General features: G+C 40.5%; 1 protein-coding gene and 1 long non-coding RNA gene across 5 annotated transcripts in view; one reads left to right on the top strand and one right to left on the bottom strand.

The window, feature by feature from the left end:
- LOC126161466 (proline-rich protein 2-like) overlaps window positions 1-14,100 on the top strand; it is a 39,152-nt gene extending 25,052 nt beyond the window's left edge. For 2 of the 4 annotated variants that reach the window (XM_049917317.1, XM_049917314.1), the window contains exon 2: window positions 753-1,186. In XM_049917317.1, coding sequence (XP_049773274.1) covers window positions 753-1,031 — 279 coding nt within the window. In that variant the 3' untranslated portion in view covers window positions 1,032-1,186. Of the gene's footprint in view, window positions 1-752; window positions 1,187-10,476; window positions 10,635-13,664 lie in introns of those variants that run through there. The other 2 variants (XM_049917315.1, XM_049917316.1) reach the window with 2 other exon arrangements.
- Window positions 752-13,992, bottom strand: LOC126161471 (uncharacterized). The gene is made up of 2 exons (XR_007534918.1): window positions 13,885-13,992; window positions 752-972 (listed from the first exon to the last, which is right to left on the bottom strand). It is a non-coding gene; the product is annotated as an uncharacterized LOC126161471 (long non-coding RNA).
- Window positions 14,101-22,797: the final 8,697 nt, after the last annotated feature.

Consider the following 22,797-nt stretch of genomic DNA (forward strand, 5'->3'; position numbering starts at 1 on the left):
AAACTTTTGCCTTGCTCCCATTCGGGCTCTCGCTTCACAACACTGACGTCGCAAATGGCGGTGGTTTAGGGTCAGTCGAGTGGACACTACAGAGCATCTACAGTAGACCCGTCCTTGAATTAATCAATTTATAACAGTTCTTCTTATCATTGTGGTGGCAACTTCTGCTCAGATTGCTGCTGCAGATGCAGTACGATGTGCCTGAGCTAGACACCGAGCACGATGGTCTTCCCTCGCGGTAGTACCACACGGCTCTTTGGAACCCAATCTTCTTGCTACTGTATATTCTCGCAACCATCGCTACCAGAAATCATGTGCAGTATCCACATTCCTGCCAAGTGTTTCTGCAATGTCACGTAAGCAACATCCAGCTTCTCGAAGCCCTTTTATACGGCCTTGTTCAATCTCAGTGACGTGTTTCTGGCGAAGCACAAATAATGGCATGGTACTAACACAAATTGACATCAATTCATACATTTCTTTATGATTACTTGAAGTAATCATCAATAATCGTTGAACATGTTCATTCATTCAGTTTCTGTAATAAAACAGTAAGACTCATTTCTAATTTGTCTCAGTGTAAAAAATGCATCTCATGATACAGTCCTAATAGTCACAAGTCATCATTTCTGCGATTCATTGTCTTTGCTTCGAAACTACATTAGCAGAATCTTAATCTCAGTTCAGAAGGAATACCACTTAATTTCCATCTACATGTGTGATATAGTTTACAATATGACATTCTACTACAGGTATCAGCATGCCGCAGCCAAGAGACTCCACCTGGCCCTCCTGGACCAACTGAAGGGCCACAACCAACTGGTCCACCAGGGCCACCAACCGGAGGTCCTGATCCAACTGGTCAACCAACCGGAGGTCCTGAACCAACTGGACCACCAGGTCCACCAACTGGAGGTCCTGAACCAACTGGAGAGCCCCAACCAACTGGAGGGCCACAACCAACTGGTGAACCTCAGCCTACTGGAGGTCCTCAACCTACTGGACCACCAGCGCCACCTGGCCTTTTTTAGCCTGGTGTTTTCTAGTGATGCAAGATTAGCGAATCTGGGAACGTTAAAGGATTTCAGCTTTTACTTTTATAGTTGGCTTTAACTGTGTTAATTGATGGAAGTGTTCTGAAGTGTCATAAAAATCAATTGTAATTAAACCAGCAATGAAAAAGCTCCATTAACGTTTTATTTACTGTGTGCTGTAAAAGCAACCAGTTCTCCAAATATATGGTACCAGTATGTAAAAGTTATTACAGGAGTTACTATCGGTTCATACCTCATGAAATTCTTTGCCACATGGTTTGCAGTTCCAGAAGATGTGTACGTTGCCGAAGGAGTCCGTATTATCGACTACGTGCGCTTCACGAATGGATATGTGGAAGTATATCTTCAGGAAACACTCTTGCCATCTATAAAAAGCCCTGTTCACAGTGTACTGATATATAACCTTTGAACGATGTTCTGTAATACAACTTGTGACCTGAGATGATTTCTTTGAAATCTATTTTCTCCTCCTTCAGTTACATATATTTCCCTCTTTTTATGTATGAGAATTAGTACAAATATATAATTAGTTCGATAGTGTGAGTCTTAAATTTCATGGGTCTTCTTTTATTTAATTAATATGTTGCCTTCTAATACAATTATTTATCTGGGATCTTCGTAGACCCTACCATATCTCCCAGAACGAATATTAACCGCAACTCAGTGTAACATCAGCAGTGGCAATGACAGAATGGATGGGAACGAACCTCTTTTTGACTGCTCTTACGTGGTGCAACCATTTATAAGGAACACGTCGCTAATGAGAAATTAAGGTCTATTTATCAAGACATAAATTGTAATCAATATGAGTAGATGACTCTCCTCAGTATTGTTTTAGAGTACCATCAACAATAAAATAGGAGTCACTAAACTTAATGATACCGATATGACTAAACCGTTCAAGTTGAACCAGAATGGCTATGTGGATGCTACAACATTAAATGTAAAAGATTAAATAGGAAAGAGAATGAACTGCGAGTCATCAAGGAAATAACGAGCAGATGCATTTTCTTTACAGTCGAAATATTCTTGAAGGCTCTGAGTAATACATAGCCATCCATTTCAAATTGGGTAAACTGAAATATTTTTCAAAGCCTAAAGAAGAACTATGTGATTGCTGATGAAACTTCAGTAAGAAATTCTTTAACCATGACGTTTTAAATTATTCAAGGTTGGTTTTTCCAAAAATTTCCAAACTAGCCTTTTGTGACGTATATGAGAATATAATACAGCCCATTGATATGTAGGGGCAAGATATTAGGACTACATAAATTTAACACGTGTCCACATATTTAAAGGCTCATTTTTTCTCGCATAGCATACTTTAATGTGACATGGAAGGGACCATTCTTAAGCACAAGCAATACATTATTATACTGCACTCTTTCAGGAGACCCAAACCCTGCTATACAGGCCATGTCAAATTAATGGACTTTTTATATTGCATTGCATCGCCTGTAATGATAATGTTGTATAGGGAGCTGATGAGTTTGTTTGAGACATGTTCTCAAAAGATTTTCAACGCAATGGTAATTATTCTTCAGATAATCCTTTTTTAATCTCCTTTTCTATAACTAGAAAATTTAAAACAATGATAAAATGCGTCAATTGACAGGCAGTACAAATACCAGAAATTGTATGTCATTATCGCTAGTAGTTAACTTGAGAGTGTACCTTATATAGCAAAAGAGAATATTTGTGGGAAATGATGTTTGAATTTTTAACAACAGTTCATGAATGCTTTGCCTGTCTTGCTCGTGAAAGTATTTCTTTTTCCTCGTATCACTGCTCTTCCTCTCTTTGTTTATGAATGACATATTACTGATTACGTGATTTCGATAGAACATGACACCTAATAATATTCGCTTTGGTGCATATGACACTAGAATGGTATACTCCAAAGCGTATAATGTCCTCTGCCTACAAACCTTAAACCATTATATGGACAATGTTTAAATGGACCAGACACTTGTTTCCAATACAGTAGGTACCAACGACCAAAGCATGTATGTGCGCTTAATTACTCCTACTAAATGTTGTCATGGGCATTGTAAAGTAAATTTCCAGGAACTGCTCTGACTTGTTACTAAACAAGTGACTCCAAAGGATTACACGGAATCAGAATTAGAGAGTGAAGAACGTGATTTTTACCAGATTTCTGATCCTCATATACTTGAAACTTTTTTTGCAGGGAACGTCGTAGTTGATGTGATCTTACACCTCATTAGAGCTAGGAGCGTTGTCCGCATTATAACAAAAAACTGTTGTTGCTTTGTTTCTGATTACGTCCATGAACGCTTGATCTTCATACAGAAGCTATTTTCTGGCATGTAATAATTGCATTGTACTAACGATACAATACAAAGACAACACCATGATATTATATAATTCTTGAGGCTCGCCATTTCAAACTGAAACATTTGACTGCTGTCCCACGTTCGCCAACTGTAGGAAGATGTAAGACAGATGAGTTGTTATATATTTCCAGCTAATATTTTACGAAAAGCTTTTGTATATATACTTGTTAGAAAATAAATTAAAAACACCGTACTTGGAATTAAGCTAAACAAAAACTAAGTATATTATTTAGAGAAGAAAGTCTCTACTATTTCAGTTCACAAGAAGAACAAAAATTACATTTTCATTATTACATAGGTCCAGGGAACATTAATGACGGCGACTTCGAAGATATTAGGGAAATTGTGGGATAATAATATAACCAGGAAAATGTCATACGCTTATAGCACACAAATAGGGAGTAGCTGGTACTACACAAACCAGCATATCAACGCATACAAATTTATACACAGCCAAAATTGTATCAGATATTTCGCACAAAATCCGATCACACACTGAAAAGTCCGCAACTTTTATCAGAGAAACGAGATAGCACGGACTGTCAGGAAATAATTGATCGTGGCACATCACTGAGAAAATGTTTACGGATTTTGAATTAGGTCATTACGTTTGGACAAATTAAAAAAAAATACAACATTCATCGCAGCACCAGTGATCGAGTATCTCATCACAGAAGCGATCTCTCGTTACGGAGGAAAAGGAAGGATGAGACACCGGGAAAAGCTCTGTCGACGAAGCAAAAGTTTTGCCTCTGAGTCATAAGAATCAGATCTCAACTAAACATTTTCGTTGTTATACACTCCTGGAAATTGAAATAAGAAAACCGTGAATTCATTGTCCCAGGAAGGGGAAACTTTATTGACACATTCCTGGGGTCAGATACATCACATGATCACACTGACAGAACCACAGGCACATAGACACAGGCAACAGAGCATGCACAATGTCGGCACTAGTACAGTGTATATCCACCTTTCGCAGCAATGCAGGCTGCTATTCTCCCATGGAGACGATCGTAGAGATGCTGGATGTAGTCCTGTGGAACGGCTTGCCATGCCATTTCCACCTGGCGCCTCAGTTGGACCAGCGTTCGTGCTGGACGTGCAGACCGCGTGAGACGACGCTTCATCCAGTCCCAAACATGCTCAATGGGGGACAGATCCGGAGATCTTGCTGGCCATGGTAGTTGACTTACACCTTCTAGAGCACGTTGGGTGGCACGGGATACATGCGGACGTGCATTGTCCTGTTGGAACAGCAAGTTCCCTTGCCGGTCTAGGAATGGTAGAACGATGGGTTCGATGACGGTTTGGATGTGTCCCCTCGACGATCACCAGTGGTGTACGGCCAGTGTAGGAGATCGCTCCCCACACCATGATGCCGGGTGTTGGCCCTGTGTGCCTCGGTCGTATGCAGTCCTGATTGTGGCGCTCACCTGCACGGCGCCAAACACGCATACGACCATCATTGGCACCAAGGCAGAAGCGACTCTCATCGCTGAAGACGACACGTCTCCATTCGTCCCTCCATTCACGCCTGTCGCGACACCACTGGAGGCGGGCTGCACGATGTTGGGGCGTGAGCGGAAGACGGCCTAACGGTGTGCGGGACCGTAGCCCAGCTTCATGGAGACGGTTGCGAATGGTCCTCGCCGATACCCCAGGAGCAACAGTGTCCCTAATTTGCTGGAAAGTGGCGGTGCGGTCCCCTACGGCACTGCGTAGGATCCTACGGTCTTGGCGTGCATCCGTGCGTCGCTGCGGTCCGGTCCCAGGTCGACGGGCACGTGCACCTTCCGCCGACCACTGGCGACAACATCGATGTACTGTGGAGACCTCACGCCCCACGTGTTGAGCAATTCGGCGGTACGTCCACCCGGCCTCCCGCATGCCCACTATACGCCCTCGCTCAAAGTCCGTCAACTGCACATACGGTTCACGTCCACGCTGTCGCGGCATGCTACCAGTGTTAAAGACTGCGATGGAGCTCCGTATGCCACGGCAAACTGGCTGACACTGACGGTGGCGGTGCACAAATGCTGCGCAGCTAGCGCCATTCGACGGCCAACACCGCGGTTCCTGGTGTGTCCGCTGTGCCGTGCGTGTGATCATTGCTTGTACAGCCCTCTCGCAGTGTCCGGAGCAAGTATGGTGGGTCTGACACACCGGTGTCAATGTGTTCTTTTTTCCATTTCCAGGAGTGTATAATCTCAGCAGACAGTCCATGGAAAGCTAATGTACGTTGGTAGTATTGTAGATTTAGTGAACATCTACATATGCATCTACGTGACTACTCTGTAATTCACGCTTGCAAAGGATTTTTCGAACAATCTTCAGAATATTTCCCTACCGTTCCACTGTTTAACACCATGTGGGGAAAAAGAATATACACATTTTTCTGTACGAGCTCAGATTTCTGTTATTCTATCATGACGATCATTGCTCCCTAAGTATGATGTCGATAATAAAATAAGTTTCACACTCAGAGGAGAAAAGAGCTCACTGCAACGACAAACCCTTTGTCTTCATGACCACCAAACTCTTTTATCATATCCGTCACAGTCTTTCTCCTGTCTTCCGATAGTAGAAAGCTGCCCTTTATTGAGCTTATCTGTCTGGTAAGTATCCAATACAGAACAAAAATAGCCCAGCAGAGGACGAACAAGCACAGTGAAGGCCGTCTCTTTAGTAGAACTGTTACAGGTTTTCTGTCAATAAAACGTAGTATTTGGTTTGCCTAAATAAATGGCTCTGCTAATGCATAACGACAACGGATGCACTGTATCCTCATCGCCCTGACACGCCTTATATACCCTTAACTGCTAGTGCTGCCACCCGCCAACTGTGCGTGGTTAGTGTTGTGTACATAGTTCCGCGTAGTCAGCGCGTACACAACTTTCCCACTAGAGCGAGCCCCGCTAAGCTCAACAGCGCAGGCGCAGCGCTCGTCCGTCTCCGCTCTACGAGATGGCGCTGCCATAAAGACGGACCAAATTCTGCTTCTGCCGATCCGCGTATTAATATGTAACGCAGCCAATGAGATTGCTGCTAACGTAGAACCTTTTCTCCTCGCGTGTCACACTCGCGCAGTGATACCTGAACGCTCGAGGTATTATAACGAGCGTACAGACCTCCAGACGTCCGATTGGTCAGTCTGCATCAGTCTGCATTAATCTGCATTTGTCTGTACGAGTCTGTAGTCAAGTTTCAGTCTGCGCCTAATACGATTATCATATCCCTGTACGTAGCCATGAAGAGAAATGTATAGAGACTTTGCCAGACATCAGAACTGCCTCTGAGGTGTCTTTGCCTTTCCTACACCCAGACCGATCGTCATATAACAGATCCTCCTTTCCTTTTCTATTATTTTGTATATTATTCCTGTCAGCAGCTTTGATGCATGAGCTGTGCGATAATTCTCAAACTTGTAGACTCTTGCTTAACAGTGATATTCAGACTCCATCCTTAATGTTGCCGTCTTTGCTTTTAATTTCTCTGAAAATCGTTTCGGCCTCTTTGTTTGCTGAGTGAGTTCTTCTGACAATCATTTCTTTGTCAGTTTCTTCACATTTATCCTTAGCTTCCATGCACTTCCTATTCATTTCATCCCTAAGTGACACGTATTTCAGTATTCCAGATTTTCCCTGAATATTTTTGTACTTCCTTCTTTCGTCGATCAAATGAAATATTTCTGTTTGGCCATAGCTTCTTCGCAGTTACCTTCCTTGTACGTAACTTTTTCTTTCCACCTTCTGTGAATGCCGTCTACAACTGTCCTTAGCTCTATAACTGAACAGACTACTGAGCTACGCAGTGATTTTTCCTGGATAGTTTGTTACACGTCAGCCTACTCTTCAACATTACTAAATTGTCATCTGGATCTTTATCTGCTCCTTGTTACGACTTACAGTCCAATATTCGATTTCGAAATCTTCCCTTGGCCATGATCTGGTTGGCGTCTTCCTATATATACCGGTCCTGTCTAAATATATCAATATTCTTGTGATTCTTGAAGAACGTTATTGCAATTCCTAGCCGAAATGTATTGCAGAACTCAATTAGTCATTCTCCTATCTCATTTAGTTACCAAACCCATATTCTCCCGTAACGTTTTCTTCTGCTCCTTCCCCTTTAACCGCATTCCAATCCTCAATGACTATTAGATTTTCATCTCCCTTTAGGTACTGAATGACGTGTTTAATTTTCTCATACAGATTTCCTATCTCTTCTCCTTCAGCTTACGGCATCTCAACGTGTACCTGAGCGTTGTCGTCGGTGATGAATTGCTGTAAATTCTGATGAGAACGACCCTATCACTGAACTGTTCACAATAATACATTCTTTGCTTATCTTCCTATTCACAATGGGTCCTACTTCCGATATATCATTTTCTACTGCAGTTGATATTACCCTATACTCGCCTGACCAGAAATCCTTGACTTCTCTCCGTTTCACTTCATTGAACACCACTGTGTCTAGACTGTGCCTTAGAATTTCCCTTTTCATATTTTCTGGCTTTCCTATCATGTTCAGACTTCTGACATTCCGCACCTCGACTTTTAGAACCTTCCATCGGTCATACAATCTTTTTCTCATGGGCACCTTCCACCTAGTTAGTCCTCTCCTGGAAATATGGATGGGGGACTGTTCTGGAATCTTTTGCCTATGGAGAGATCATGATGACACTTGGTCAATTACAGGTCTTATGTACTATCGATAAGCATCATGTGTCTTTATTTGCAGTGGTTTCCATAGCCTTCTACATCTTTATGCCGCTGATCATTGCTGATTCTTCCACCTTTTAGGGGCAGTCTCCTATCCATGGGGAGAGAGAGTGCCCTGGATCTCTTTTCTCTCCTCCGCCCTCATTGACAATGATGTTGGCAGAACGAGGGTGACTTCTTATACCAGAAGTCTTTGGCTGCCATTGCTCATGACTTTTATTCAAAATTTAAGCAGTGGCGAGTTTCGATCCTGGAACCCAGTACGTTTCGATTACTAGTTAAAGCTCTATACTTTCTTATTCTCACAGTTTTTTTCATTACAAATGGCAGCTAGTCCTCTTGCGTTTCCTGATTATAAATGGACTACACGTAGGAAGGATCTATTTGCAACCGCCACTTGTACAATAAAAGAAAAAGTAACATATACACCACTTCAGACATGTACTGCTAAGTACACCTCTCCCAATAGCTCTACCTAAACATAACAAAGGTGGTAAGCAAAGAGGCGAGAGGGTGTCATATATTTGTAAGAGAGAAAAAGGTATTTTTTCTTCTACCTATCACGATGCGTTTTTTTTGGTTTGTTAATGTCTGTAACAGAGGAGATTTTTTTTGTCTTTTTTAGTATCATGCTGCTTTTTTTCAGTGAGAAATCCATGACCGTCTTCTCGAAAATAAAGGAAGATCATAGTATCAAACATCGTAAAATGGTGCATCAGACGAGATCAACTGCTTTTTGCAGGGACATTCCAGATAGGTGGCTGGTCGTAGGAAGCACTCCAGAGGAAGTTGGAAAAGTATTCCCTGTGTAATGGCTTGCGTCCGCGTAAGTCCAAAAATAGAGAACACATCTCTTACCAGTTGTAAAATAATACCGTACTGCAAGGGCACGGAACCAATTCGCACAGTAAATATTCGTTGAAGGTATTACACGTAATCCTGGAACAAAGGTATCATGTGTGGCGTAAATAGTGCAAGAGCGGAACGTTTGAGGAGAGCCAGAATTCGCTGGACCAACTACCAGACATCTACTGCTGGTGATTTCCACCCCGCAAAGCGGATAGTCTGTGTGGTGTACTTGGTGGAGACAAGAACGATTGTTTCCCGTTGGCGGTGACATACCACACGGAGCGTGCATTAGTGTCAAGAGCAGGAACGTTCACAGCCCGCCATATATGGCAGTACCTGTAGATCTGGTGCTTTTGTTCTATCAGATTTGGGGTGCAGGCCTAGACTATTGGTGCCCCTACCACTTGTATATGGAAAAACAGACGGGAAAGGTCAAGATTCGCAGGATATGTGATGAGGATGAATGTGGACAGAATGACCAAAATAGTATGGAAAAAATGGGTATGACAAGGGGAGAGCCAAGTAACAATTTGGTTGTTAAACTCAGAAAGGACTGGTCAAGACTGAGAAGTTGAAAAACTGAGAAGGCAAATACACATATATTTTGCAATGCACCAGAGATCGATGACAGAGAAGGGCAGGAAAACGACAGAGAGTCACCAATGTACCGGGCAAAAGGATACGGAAAATCTCGAAAGAAGGGCGGAAGAGAAGGATGAAGAGGTTCTGGGCCAGAAGTAGAAAACGCAGTTCACGAGGGCCTAACCGAGAAGAAAAGAAGAACTTTTCTCACGCTCTAATGCGTGAAGAGAGCTTCGCTATGTCATTTGCTGTTCACCACGAAACAAATTTCCAGGAGTGGAATACAGATTATAAGGAAAGAATGATTCTCAGTAAACGTCACGACAACGAATGTGTTAGAGCCTGACCACAAGCTTGAAATGGATAAACTTGGGGTGGAAATTGTGGAGTGTCCTTACTACAGGAATCACATCAGCATTCATCATTATGGCAACCATGGAGGAAATATGTCTGTGTGGTTTTCAACCACACTCTTTCCGCAGGAGACTCCAGTCCTGAACCATTGCAGAATCTTACTTTCTTTAAGAGTTGCAGGACGCCTACCCTACAAATAGCATTGATGATGTACTTCAAATATATGCTTCTACAAGGCAGCGACAGCTATATTAGTCACTTAAATGGTTGATACCACGGTACCGGACCATACACATACTTAATGAAATCACATTTGTCAGATAATGTAGTATGACACCGCCGCTGTCACATTACTATTTTCTTTTTCGACGAAGTTTCGTGAAGTCTCCGCTATCAGCTACGTCATGACTTGTTGGTTCATTATTTCTTTGAGGCAGACATCTAGGAACAATTGGGTGTCGATGAAAAACTAAGCGACACTAAGATATTCCGTTAGTCGCAGCAGTGCTCTGTGACCTTGTGATTATACCAGATCCTCCACTGTCGCATTTGGACGGCAGTCTCTGCTCAGTCCCTTTGTTAAAGAGTCACGGAATCACGAGTACTTCACATCACGCAATGGCGAGCCTTATAAAAGCTCTGCAGCACGGGCTCACCTCAGCACTTCCATCACCATGAGGGCAACAGTGGCAGCTCTTCTCCTGTGTCTTGTGGTGAGTAGTAAGGACTGAGAGTTTATCTAAATTTGTGCTCTACGTACCTTTACTGGTACTTATTTCCACATCCCCTTACAAACACGGAATGCTTCGAAATGTACCACAATTTTCTACCTGTAGCAAGCCATTCTCGAATCTAAGCGTTGGATAGTGTTTGAAACTTTGTCGGTTCTTTAAGCGACTTCATATTAGTTCCATACGTACAAATAAAGACAGTTGTGAGATTGTACCAAATTCATCAACTTCGTGTGAATTGTTTATAAACAATACATGCGTAATATCAGTAAATAATCTGCATCCTCCTTCTTACTGGGTCAATATTTGCAAGGGTAACAGCCGAAACCCGTGTCTGAGCATCCACACGTTATTACTGGAGGATTTCAAAAATTGTAAAACATCAGTCCAAAAAGTTTCGAGATTATATTACTACAAAGTACAGAAAAATTAAGATGGTGGTTTAAATGCTTAAGGTATCCAACGTACCCCTCCCACTCTTGATTACAAGGCACAGAACATCCACATGCCCATGAGTCAGCGAGATCTATCTTTGACATGTTGTTCAACTGGTGTGTCCCATTGGTTTGAAAGTCGGTTATATCGTCAAAGCGTTAACACTTCACGTAAATTTCTGCACTTTGTCATTCTACAGTGGCCTCGATTTCATAACACGAAATCTCATCAGCAGTGATGATTTGTCCGAGAAAAGAACTGTCCACGTGTTTCGTTTCAAGCTAGTCACGGCAGGTGACCAGGCATCGTCGCTTTCGTTCAGGAGTCAAGACGTATGGGACAAACCTTGTACACACTTTCCATCTCTTCAGGACATTGTCAAGAATGCCTTAAACACTTAGAGATGTTGCTCCATCGCGATTTCTGACACAACAGTGATTACACCGTATGGTCGCACGTCGACTATGTACTTGACACAGCCTACTTACCTGCTTGAACTGACTCGTCGAATGTATGTCTGTGTTTTTTAGTTGTTCGGGTTGCCACTGTAGTTACTGAGCTGATTCGCTTATACGCCAGAAATAAAATCAGTCTCGGAATTTTCTGGATGGTCGGTGAATGTAGAAAAATGCCATCACATTTTCTTCCTTGTGTCTTGCTGTTAATCCATTTCTAATGCTTCTAATGATCTTGCATCTGCATATCTACATCGTTTATGAAAGATTACAGGATATTTGTTATCACCTGTTTGCAGCATACTTTTGTCGCCGTTTGTCACTTCATCAGAGAGGTTGAAATTTCTCTAGTTCTGCAAGTACAACATCAGTAATCCCTTTAAAAGAGCCTATTTTCAAGTGATATTATTGGGTCAATCCTTATTCTTCACTCATGTTGTGGTAATAATCAAAGTACTACAACTCTGACGATACACAGCTAAATATGAGAATTCAACAAACATAGCGATTAATCACGAACATAAAAATTGGAATAATCATGAATCATAACCCTAAAATATTGCTATCGAGTAATTGAACAACGTAGCACATGTTACGCAAGAGCATTATTTAGTATACTAGAAGCTCATTATCGGGAGTAGTTCGCTTGCTTATTTATTCCCTTCTGATAGTAGACAGCAAGGGAAATCAAATCTTATATACTGACGGGGAAAACCGCAACACCAAAAAATAAATAATGTCGAGTAATGAAATTTCAGGAACATATTTGCCGAGGTAACATATTTAAATCATTAACATTGCAATATCACACGTTAACATAAATGCGAGATAAGGTATTGGAAATATCAAATCTTGGTACATCAGTAACCGATGTAACGGTCAGATTGTTGAATGCAAGCACGCAAACACGAATGCATTGTGTTGTACAAATGACGGATGTCAGTTTCAGGGATGCGGTTGCACGCCTGTTGCACTTGGTCGGTTAATACAAGGACGGTTAATGCTGTTTGTGGAAGACGCTAGAGTTGTCAACCGATGATGTCCCAAGGCCCATGCGGACACTGTAGAGCGTAGTGGGTTGCAACATATGTGGACCAGCATTATCCTTTTGGTAAAAATTGTGTATGGATGGGAGCACTGCAGGTCGAATCACCAAACTGATGTGCATACTTCCAATCAGGGTGTGTGGGGCGACCACGAGACTGCTGGTGCTGTCATACAGAGTGGCACTCCACACCAGACCATAAATCCAGTAGTAGGTCCCGTGTGTCTAGCATGCCAATAAATAGGTTGCAGGCACTCGGATGGTCTCCAAAACACAGCCATCACTAGCACTGAGGCGGAACCAGCTTTCATCAGAGATCACAACAAACTTTTGCCTTGCTCCCATTCGGGCTCTCGCTTCACAACACTGACGTCGCAAATGGCGGTGGTTTAGGGTCAGTCGAGTGGACACTACAGAGCATCTACAGTAGACCCGTCCTTGAATTAATCAATTTATAACAGTTCTTTTTATCATTGTGGTGGCAACTTCTGCTCAGATTGCTGCTGCAGATGCAGTACGATGTGCCTGAGCTAGACACCGAGCACGATGGTCTTCCCTCGCGGTAGTACCACACGGCTCTTTGGAACCCAATCTTCTTGCTACTGTATATTCTCACGACCATCCCTGCCAGAAATCATGTGCAGTGTCCACATTCCTGCCAAGTGTTTCTGCAATGTCACGTAAGCAACATCCAGCTTCTCGAAGCCCTTTTATACGGCCTTGTTCGAACTCAGTGACGTGTTTCTGGCGAAACACAAATAATGGCATGGTACTAACACAAATTGACATCAATGCATACATTTCTTTATGATTACTTGAAGTAATCATCAATAATCGTTGAACATGTTCATTCATTCAGTTTCTGGAATAAAACAGTAAGACTGATTTCTAATATGTGTCAGTGTAAAAAGATGCATCTGATGATACAGTCCTAATAGTCACAAGTCATCATTTCTGCAATTCATTGTCTTGGCTTCAAAACTACATTAGCATAATCTTAATCTCCATTCAGAAGGAATACCACTTAAAACCTATCTACATATATGATGTACTTTACAATGTGAAATTCTACTACAGGTATCAGCATGCCGCAGCCAAGAGACTCCACCTGGCCCTCCTGGACCAACTGAAGGGCCACAACCAACTGGTCCACCAGGGCCACCAACCGGAGGTCCTGATCCAACTGGTCAACCAACCGGAGGTCCTGAACCAACTGGACCACCAGGTCCACCAACTGGAGGTCCTGAACCAACTGGAGAGCCTCAACCAACTGGAGGGCCACAACCAACTGGTGAACCTCAGCCTACTGGAGGTCCTCAACCTACTGGACCACCAGGGCCATCTGGCATTTTTTAGCCTGGTGTTTTCTAGTGATGCAAGATAAGCGCACCTGGAAACGTTAAGGGATATCAGCTTTTACTTTTATAGTTGACTTTAACTGTGTTAATTGTTGGAAGTGTTCTTAAGTGTCATAAAAATCAATTCTGATTAAACCAGCAATGAAAAAGCTCCATTAACGTTTTATTTACCGTGTGCTGTAAAAGCAACCAGTTCACCAAAATATGGTACCAATACGTAAAAGTTATTACAGGAGTTACTATCGGTTCATACCTCATGAAATTCTTTACCACATGATTTGCAGTTCCAGAAGATGCTGTACGTTGCTGAAGGAGTCCATGTTACCAACTACGTGCACTTCACGAATTGATATGAGCAAATACATCTTCAGGAAACCCTCTTGCCAGCTATAAAAAGCCCTGTTCACAGTGTAGTGATATATAACCTTTGAACGATATTCGAACTTTGATGTTCTGTAATACAACTTGTGACGTGAGATGATTTCTTTGAAATCTATTTTCTCCTCCTTCAGTTACATACTTTTTCCTCTATTTATGTATGAGAATTGGTACACATATATAATTATTTCGATAGTGTGAGTCTTAAATTTCATGGGTCTTCTTTTATTTAATTAATATGTTGCCTTCTAATACAATTATTTATCTGGGATCTTCGTAGACCCTACCATATCTCCCAGAACGAATATTAACCGCAACTCAGTGTAACATCAGCAGTGGCAATGACAGAATGGATGGGAACGAACCTCTTTTTGACTGCTCTTACGTGGTGCAACCATTTATAAGGAACACGTCGCTAATGAGAAATTAAGGTCTATTTATCAAGACATAAATTGTAATCAATATGAGTAGATGACTCTCCTCAGTATTGTTTTAGAGTACCATCAACAATAAAATAGGAGTCACTAAACTTAATGATACCGATACGACTAAACCGTTCAAGTTGAACCAGAATGGCTATGTGGATGCTACAACATTAAATGTAAAAGATTAAATAGGAAAGAGAATGAACTGCGAGTCATCAAGGAAATAACGAGCAGATGCATTTTCTTTACAGTCGAAATATTCTTGAAGGCTCTGAGTAATACATAGCCATCCATTTCAAATTGGGTAAACTGAAATATTTTTCAAAGCCTAAAGAAGAACTATGTGATTGCTGATGAAACTTCAGTAAGAAATTCTTTAACCATGACGTTTTAAATTATTCAAGGTTGGTTTTTCCAAAAATTTCCAAACTAGCCTTTTGTGACGTATATGAGAATATAATACAGCCCATTGATATGTAGGGGCAAGATATTAGGACTACATAAATTTAACACGTGTCCACATATTTAAAGGCTCATTTTTTCTCGCATAGCATACTTTAATGTGACATGGAAGGGACCATTCTTAAGCACAAGCAATACATTATTATACTGCACTCTTTCAGGAGACCCAAACCCTGCTATACAGGCCATGTCAAATTAATGGACTTTTTATATTGCATTGCATCGCCTGTAATGATAATGTTGTATAGGGAGCTGATGAGTTTGTTTGAGACATGTTCTCAAAAGATTTTCAACGCAATGGTAATTATTCTTCAGATAATCCTTTTTTAATCTCCTTTTCTATAACTAGAAAATTTAAAACAATGATAAAATGCGTCAATTGACAGGCAGTACAAATACCACAAATTGTATGTCATTATCGCTAGTAGTTAACTTGAGAGTGTACCTTATATAGCAAAAGAGAATATTTGTGGGAAATGATGTTTGAATTTTTAACAACAGTTCATGAATGCTTTGCCTGTCTTGCTCGTGAAAGTATTTCTTTTTCCTCGTATCACTGCTCTTCCTCTCTTTGTTTATGAATGACATATTACTGATTACGTGATTTCGATAGAACATGACACCTGATAATATTCGCTTTGGTGCAGATGACACTAGAATGGTATACTCCAAAGCGTATAATGTGCTCTGCCTACAGACCTTGAACCATTATAAGGATTATGTTTAAAAGGACCAGACACTTGGGCGAATGCAATAGATACCAACCTCCAAAGCATGTATATGCGATTAATTAGTCCTACTAAATATTGTCATGGGCATTGTAAATTAAATTTCCCGAAACTGCTCTGACTCTGAGTTACTAAACAAGTGTCTCCAAAGGATTACACGGAATCAGAATTGGAGAGTGAAGAACGCGATTATTACCTGATTTCTGATCCCTATATACTTGAAACTTTTTTTGCAGAGAACGTCGTAGTTGATGTGGTCTTATACCTCGTTAGAGCTAGGAGCGTTGTCCGCATTATAACAAAAAAGTGTTGTTGTTTTGTTACTGATTACGTCCATGAACGCTTGATCTTCATACAGAAGCTATTTTCAGTCATGTAATAAGTGCAGTGTACTAACGATACAATAAAAAGACAACACCATGATATTATATAATTCTTGTGGCTCGCCATTTCAAACTGAAACATTTGACTGCTGTCCCACGTTCGCCAACTGTAGGAAGATGTAAGACAAATGATTTGTTATATATTTCCAGCTAATATTTTACGAAAAGCTTGTGTATATATACTTGTTAGAAAATAAATTAAAAATACCGTACTTGGAATTAAGCTAAACAAAAACTAAGTATATTATTTAGAGAAGAAAGTCTCTACTATTTCAGTTCACAAGAAGCACAAAAATTACATTTTCATTATTACATAGGTCCAGGGAACGTTAATGACGGCGACTTCGAAGATATTAGGGAAATTGTGGTATAATAAGGGAAAGGCATTAATAAATAATAATATAACCAGGAAAATGTCATTCGTTTATAGCGTACAAGTAGGGAGTAGCTGGTACTACACAAACCAGCATATCAACGCATACAAATTTATACACAGCCAAAATTGTACAATATTGTGCTTTGGTATATGTACTCGGAGTACCTAGTCAGCAGTAAGCTACAATAATACAATCAAATCTTGTGTATCAGATGTTTCGCACAAAATCCGACCACACACTGAAAAGTCCGCAACTTTTATGAGGTTCAAGAAAAGAGAAACGACATAGCTCGGACTGTCAGGAAATAATTGATCGTGGCACATCACTGAGAAAATGTTGTCGGACTTTGAATTAGATCATTACGTTTGGACAAATTAAAAAAAAATACAACATTCGTCTCAGCAGCAGTGAACGAGCATCTCATCACAAACGAGATCACTCGTTACGGAGGAAAAGGGAGGATGAGACACTGGGAAAAGCTCTGTCGACGAAGCAAAAGTTTTGCCACTTTTGTCATATGAATCAGATCGCAACTAAACATTTTCGTTGTTATAAAATCTCAGCAGACAGTCCATGGAAAGCAAATGTACGTTGATAGTATTGTAGATTTAGAAAACATGTACATATGCATCTACGTGACTACTCTGTAATTCACGCTTAAGTGCGTGGTAAAGGATTTTTCGAACCACCTTCTGAATATTTCTCTACCGTTCCACTGTTTAACACTATGTGGGGAAAAAGAATACACACATCTTTCTGTACGAGCTCAGATTTCTGTTATGCTATCATGATGATCATTGCTCCCTAAGTATGTTGGCGATAATAAAAAAGGTATCACATTCAGAGGAGAAAACTGGTCATTGTAATTTCGTTATAAGATCTCACTGTAACGAAAAACCGTTTTGTCTTAATGACCACCAAACTCTTTTATCATATCCGTGACAGTCTTTCTCCTGTCTTCCGATAGTAGAAAGCTGCCCTTCTTTGAGCTTATCTGTCTGGGAAGGGTCCCATACAGAACATAAATAGTCCAGCAGAGGACAAACAAGCACAGTGAAGGCCGCCTCTTTAGTAGAACTGTTACAGGATTTCTGTCAATAAAACGTAGTATTTGGTTTGCCTAAATAAATGGCTCTGCTAAAGCATAACGACAACCGATGCACTGTATCCTCATCGCCCTGACACGCCTTATATACCCTTAACTGCTAGTGCTGCCACCCGGCAACTGTGCGTGGCTACTGAGTTGATGTCGAGCATTGATGGCGATAGCACAGATAATAGTGTATGGAAGAACGAGTATATGAAGTGGCAAATGCAAAATACCGCATAGCTACTAAGTGTACACTATCTAATCAAAAGTATCTGGACATTTATCGGTGGGCATTAATATGCGGCGTCTTGCCTTCTTGACGTCTTGAACTCTACTTTCATTGAGGTATCTGCATTTCTGGCGAAGAATGGCAACCCGTTCTTCCTCAAGGGCCGCAACCAGTGAAGGTAGTGGCGCTAATGGCTGGAGCGGCCTCGACGTTCTGACTCATCTCAAAGTTGTTCCATTGGGTTCAGGTCGGAAAGTCTTTGCACACCAGTCCATTTCAGGAATAATGCTGTCCTTTCCACATTTTTCTATTGCACCACATCTCAAATGCTTCGATCCTCTTTTGTTCTGTTTTTTCCACATTCCATGTTTCACTAGCTCAAACGTTATCAGAGTTCTCATGTGCGAAACTTTCCATCTCAGAGTAGCACCTGTAACCTACGTCCAGAGTTATTTTCTAGGTGTATGCCAGTCTCTGTCTTCCTCTACAGTTTTTACCCTCTACAGCTCGCTCTAGTACTATTGATTCCTTCTAACACATCCTAGACTACTTTTTCATATTCACTGAAGACGGTATGGCATCAGCGAATCTTATCATTATTATCCCTTCACCTTTCGTTTTTATCCCGCTCTTGAACCTACCTTTTATTTCCGTCATTGCTTCTTCGTTGTACAGATCGAAAAGTAGTGGCGAAAGACTACATCCTGTCTTACACCCATTTTACAGTAATCCGTGTACTTCTTCCTTGGTCTTCCAGTCTTATTGTTCCCTCATAGTTTTTGTACATACTGTATATTACCCGCCTTTTCCAATAGTTCACCCGCATTTTTCTCAGAATGTCAAACATTTTGTACCATGTTAAATGTCTAACGCTTTTGTCAGGTCAACAGATCCTGTGAACGTGTCTTGATTTTTCTTCATCCTTCCTGCCATTTTCAACTTCAACATCAGAACTGCCTCTGAGGTGTCTTTGCCTTTCCTACACCCAGACCGATCGTCATCTAACAGATCCTCCTTTCCATTTCTATTATTTTGTATATTATTCCTGTCAGCAGCTTTGATGAATGAGCTGTGCGATAATTATCCCACTTGTAGACTCTTGCTTAACAGTGATATTCCGACTCCATTCTTAATGTTGCCGTCTTTGCTTTTAATTTCTCTGAAGATCGTTTCGGTCTCTCTGTTTGCTGAGTGAGTTCTTCTGACAATCATTTGTTTGTCAGTTTCTTCACATTTATCCTTAGCTTCCGTGCACTTCCTATTCATTTCATCCCTTAGTGACACGTATTTCAGTATCCCAGAATTACCCTGCATATATTTTTGTACTTCCTTCTTTCGTCGATCAAATGAAATATTTCTGTATTGGCCATAGCTCCTTCGCAGTTACCTTCCTTGTACGTAACTTTTTCTTTCCACCTTCTGTGAATGCCGTCTACAACTGTCCATAGCTCTATAACCGAACAGACTACTGAGCTACGCAGTGATTTTTCCTGGATAGTTTGTTACACGTCAGCCTACTCTTCAACATTACTAAATTGTCATCTGGACCTTTATCTGCTCCTTGTTACGACTTACAGTCCAATATTCGATTTCGAAATCTTCCCCTGCCCATGCTCTGGTTGGCGACTTCATATATATACCTGTCCTGTCTAAATATATCAATATTTTTGTGATTCTTGAAGAACGTATTCGCAATTCCTATCCGAAATGTATTGCAGAACTCAATTAGTCATTCTCCTCTCTCGTTCAATTACCAAACCCATATTCTAGCGTAACGTTTTCTTCTGCTCCTTCCCCTTTAACCGCATTCCAATCCTCAATGACTATTAGATTTTCATCTCCCTTTAGGTACTGAATGAAGCGTTCAATTTTCTCATACAGGTTTTTCCTGAAGCCAAACCGATCGTCATCTAACATATCCTTATTTTCTTTTCCATTCTTTGATACATTATTACTGTCAGCATTTTGGATAAATAACCTGTCTAATTGCTTGTGCCTTAATTCTCCCAATTGTAGTCTCTTGCTTGGCAGTGGTATTCCCATAACATTCTTAATGTAACCGCCTTTGCTTTTAATTGCCCTGAAGATCGTTTCAGCCTCTCTGTTTGTTGAGTAGTTTCTTCCGACAATCATTTCTTTTTAGATTTCTTCACATTTATCCTTAGCTTCCCTGCACTTATATTTATTTCATCTGTAAGTCACTTGTATTGTAGTAACCCCTAATTTCCCAGAAAATTTTTGTTCTTCCTTCTTTCGTCGATCACCTGAACTATGTATTGTGTTAGCCATGGTTTATTCCCAGTTGACTTCCTTGTACCTATCTTTTTCTTTCCAGCTTCTGTGAATGCCCTCTACAACTGTCATTACTTCTACAGCTGATCTGACTACTAAGCTGTGCATTGATTCTTCCTGGCTACTCTGTTAAACTTAAGCCTACTGTTCATCATTACTAAATTGTGATCATTATCTGTGTCTGCTCTTTGGTACGCCTTACAGTCCAGTATTTGATTTCAAAATCTTCGCTTGACCATGCTCTGACTGGGGTATTCCTATACCTTCCAGTCTTTTCCAAGCATACATCCTCCTCTTGTGATCCGGAAAAAAATTTTTTGTTATTGCTAGCCGAATCTTACTGCAAAAGTCAATTAGTCTTTTCTTTCTCTCATTCAAATATCAAGTCCACATTCTCCCGTAACGTTTTCTTCTGCTCCTTCACTTTCAACCGCGTCCCAATCCTCAATGACTGTTGCACTTTCATCTCTCTTTACGTATTGGATTATCCGTTCGATATTCTCATACAGTTTTCCTATCTCTATGTATACCTGAGCATTGTTGTCGGTGTTGAGATGATGTCGATTTTGAGGAGAACAACCGTATCACTGAACTGTTCACAGTGTCTCACTCTTTGCCTATCCTCCTATTCACAACGAATGCTACTACGGGTATATCATTTTCTGTTGCATTTGATTTTACGCTATACTCGTCTGACCAGAAATCCTAGCCTGCTCTCCAATTCACTTCACTAAAGACCACTGTATCTAGAATGTCAGCCATCTTTATTGCATTAAAGTGTTTGAGGCCTGAGAAATAAAATTAATTAATTATCTGCGTAGATGAATTAGAGTCTTCAAACCCAGCTGACATAATCTGCCTCTCTGAACATCATGCGACCACTGGTATAGAACTTTTAAGTGTTACAGGGTTTAGCTTGGCATCTCACTTTTGTATATCAGAAATGGAGAAAGGAGGAGTTGCCACATTCATCAGGAACTGTCATAAATTTAACAACATAGGCATTCATAAATTTTGCCTAGAAGAGCACATGGAAACATGTGCAACAGAATTAGAATTTCACAAAAAAATTCTTCATAATATTAAGTGTATATCGAGCACCTACAGGTAACTCTAATCTATTCGTAAACCACCTTGAAGCTGTACTGGCCCATTTAACAACCATAAACAAAGAAATAGTGGTTGCTGGTGATTTCAATGTAGATTTCCTTAAAGACTCTCCCAATAAGAACTTATTTGAGTTAGTAACACTATCATTCAACTTAATTCCTACTGTAAAGTTCCCCCCTAGGGTAGCCAACTGTTCACAAACAGCCATTGATAATATCTTTATAGAAATGTCCAATGAACAAAATTATATTACAAAACCAATAGTCAATGACCTCTCAGACCATGACATGCAGTTCGTTCTATTAAATGTTAATACTGAACAGGATATAAAACCTGTTAAATCTGAGCTCAAGAGGGTAATCAATAAGCCGAAAATTGATTATTTTTGGACACTCCTCAGAGACATTCACTGCACTGTTGTTCACAGTGCTCATGGCATGAATGAAAAATATAACACTTTTGCTAATAAAGTGCTTACCTTATTCCAACACTGTTTTCCTCCAAAACTTACCAAGGTTAGAGCAAAGTCTACAAAGAAGCCATGGATTGCCCAAGGAATAGGGGTATGTTGTAAAACAAAAAGAAAACTGTATCTGTCAGTCCCGAACAGTTCCGATGATGATGCTATAGCACGTTACGAGAAATACTGCAAAATATTAAAGACTGTAAAATGGACATCAAAGCAAATATATTACAAGGAGAAGATAGACGTATCAAATAACAAAATAAAGACAATATGGAATATAGTGAAGTAGGAGACTGGTAGAACCAGACAGGAAGAGGAACAAATAGCATTAAGAGTAAATGATACATTGGTGACAGATGTGTATAGTGTTGCAGAACTTTTTAACGAACACTTTATAACTGTTACTGAAACGTTGGGGTTGTCAGGTTAAGTAGAAGCTGCTATGGAATACCTCAGACCAGACATTTCAAGTAACTTCCATGATATGAATTTGACCCTCACTACCCCAGCAGAAATAATGTCCATCATAAAATCTTTAAAATCAAAAACATCTAGTGGATATGATGAAATACCAACAAAGTTAATTAAAGAATGTGATTCTGTGATAAGTAACATATTAATCTATCTGTGTAACCAGTCGTTTATCAGTGGAATATTTCCTGAATGGTTGAAATATGCTGAAGTCAAGCCACTGTTTAAGAAGGGAGATAAAGAAACAGCATCAAATTTCCGTCCAATTTCACTGTTGCCAGCATTCTCAAAAATTTTAGAAAAAGTTATGTACAATCCTCTTTATAACCATCTTATTTCAAATAGCATACTGTCAAAGTCACAGTTTGCATTTCTAAAGGGTTCTGATATTGATAAGGCTATCCACACGTACAGTGAAAATGTGCTTAATTCATTAGACAA

This window comes from Schistocerca cancellata, chromosome 2, assembly GCF_023864275.1.
Source record: "Schistocerca cancellata isolate TAMUIC-IGC-003103 chromosome 2, iqSchCanc2.1, whole genome shotgun sequence".
Classification (NCBI taxonomy): Eukaryota; Metazoa; Arthropoda; class Insecta; order Orthoptera; family Acrididae; genus Schistocerca; species Schistocerca cancellata.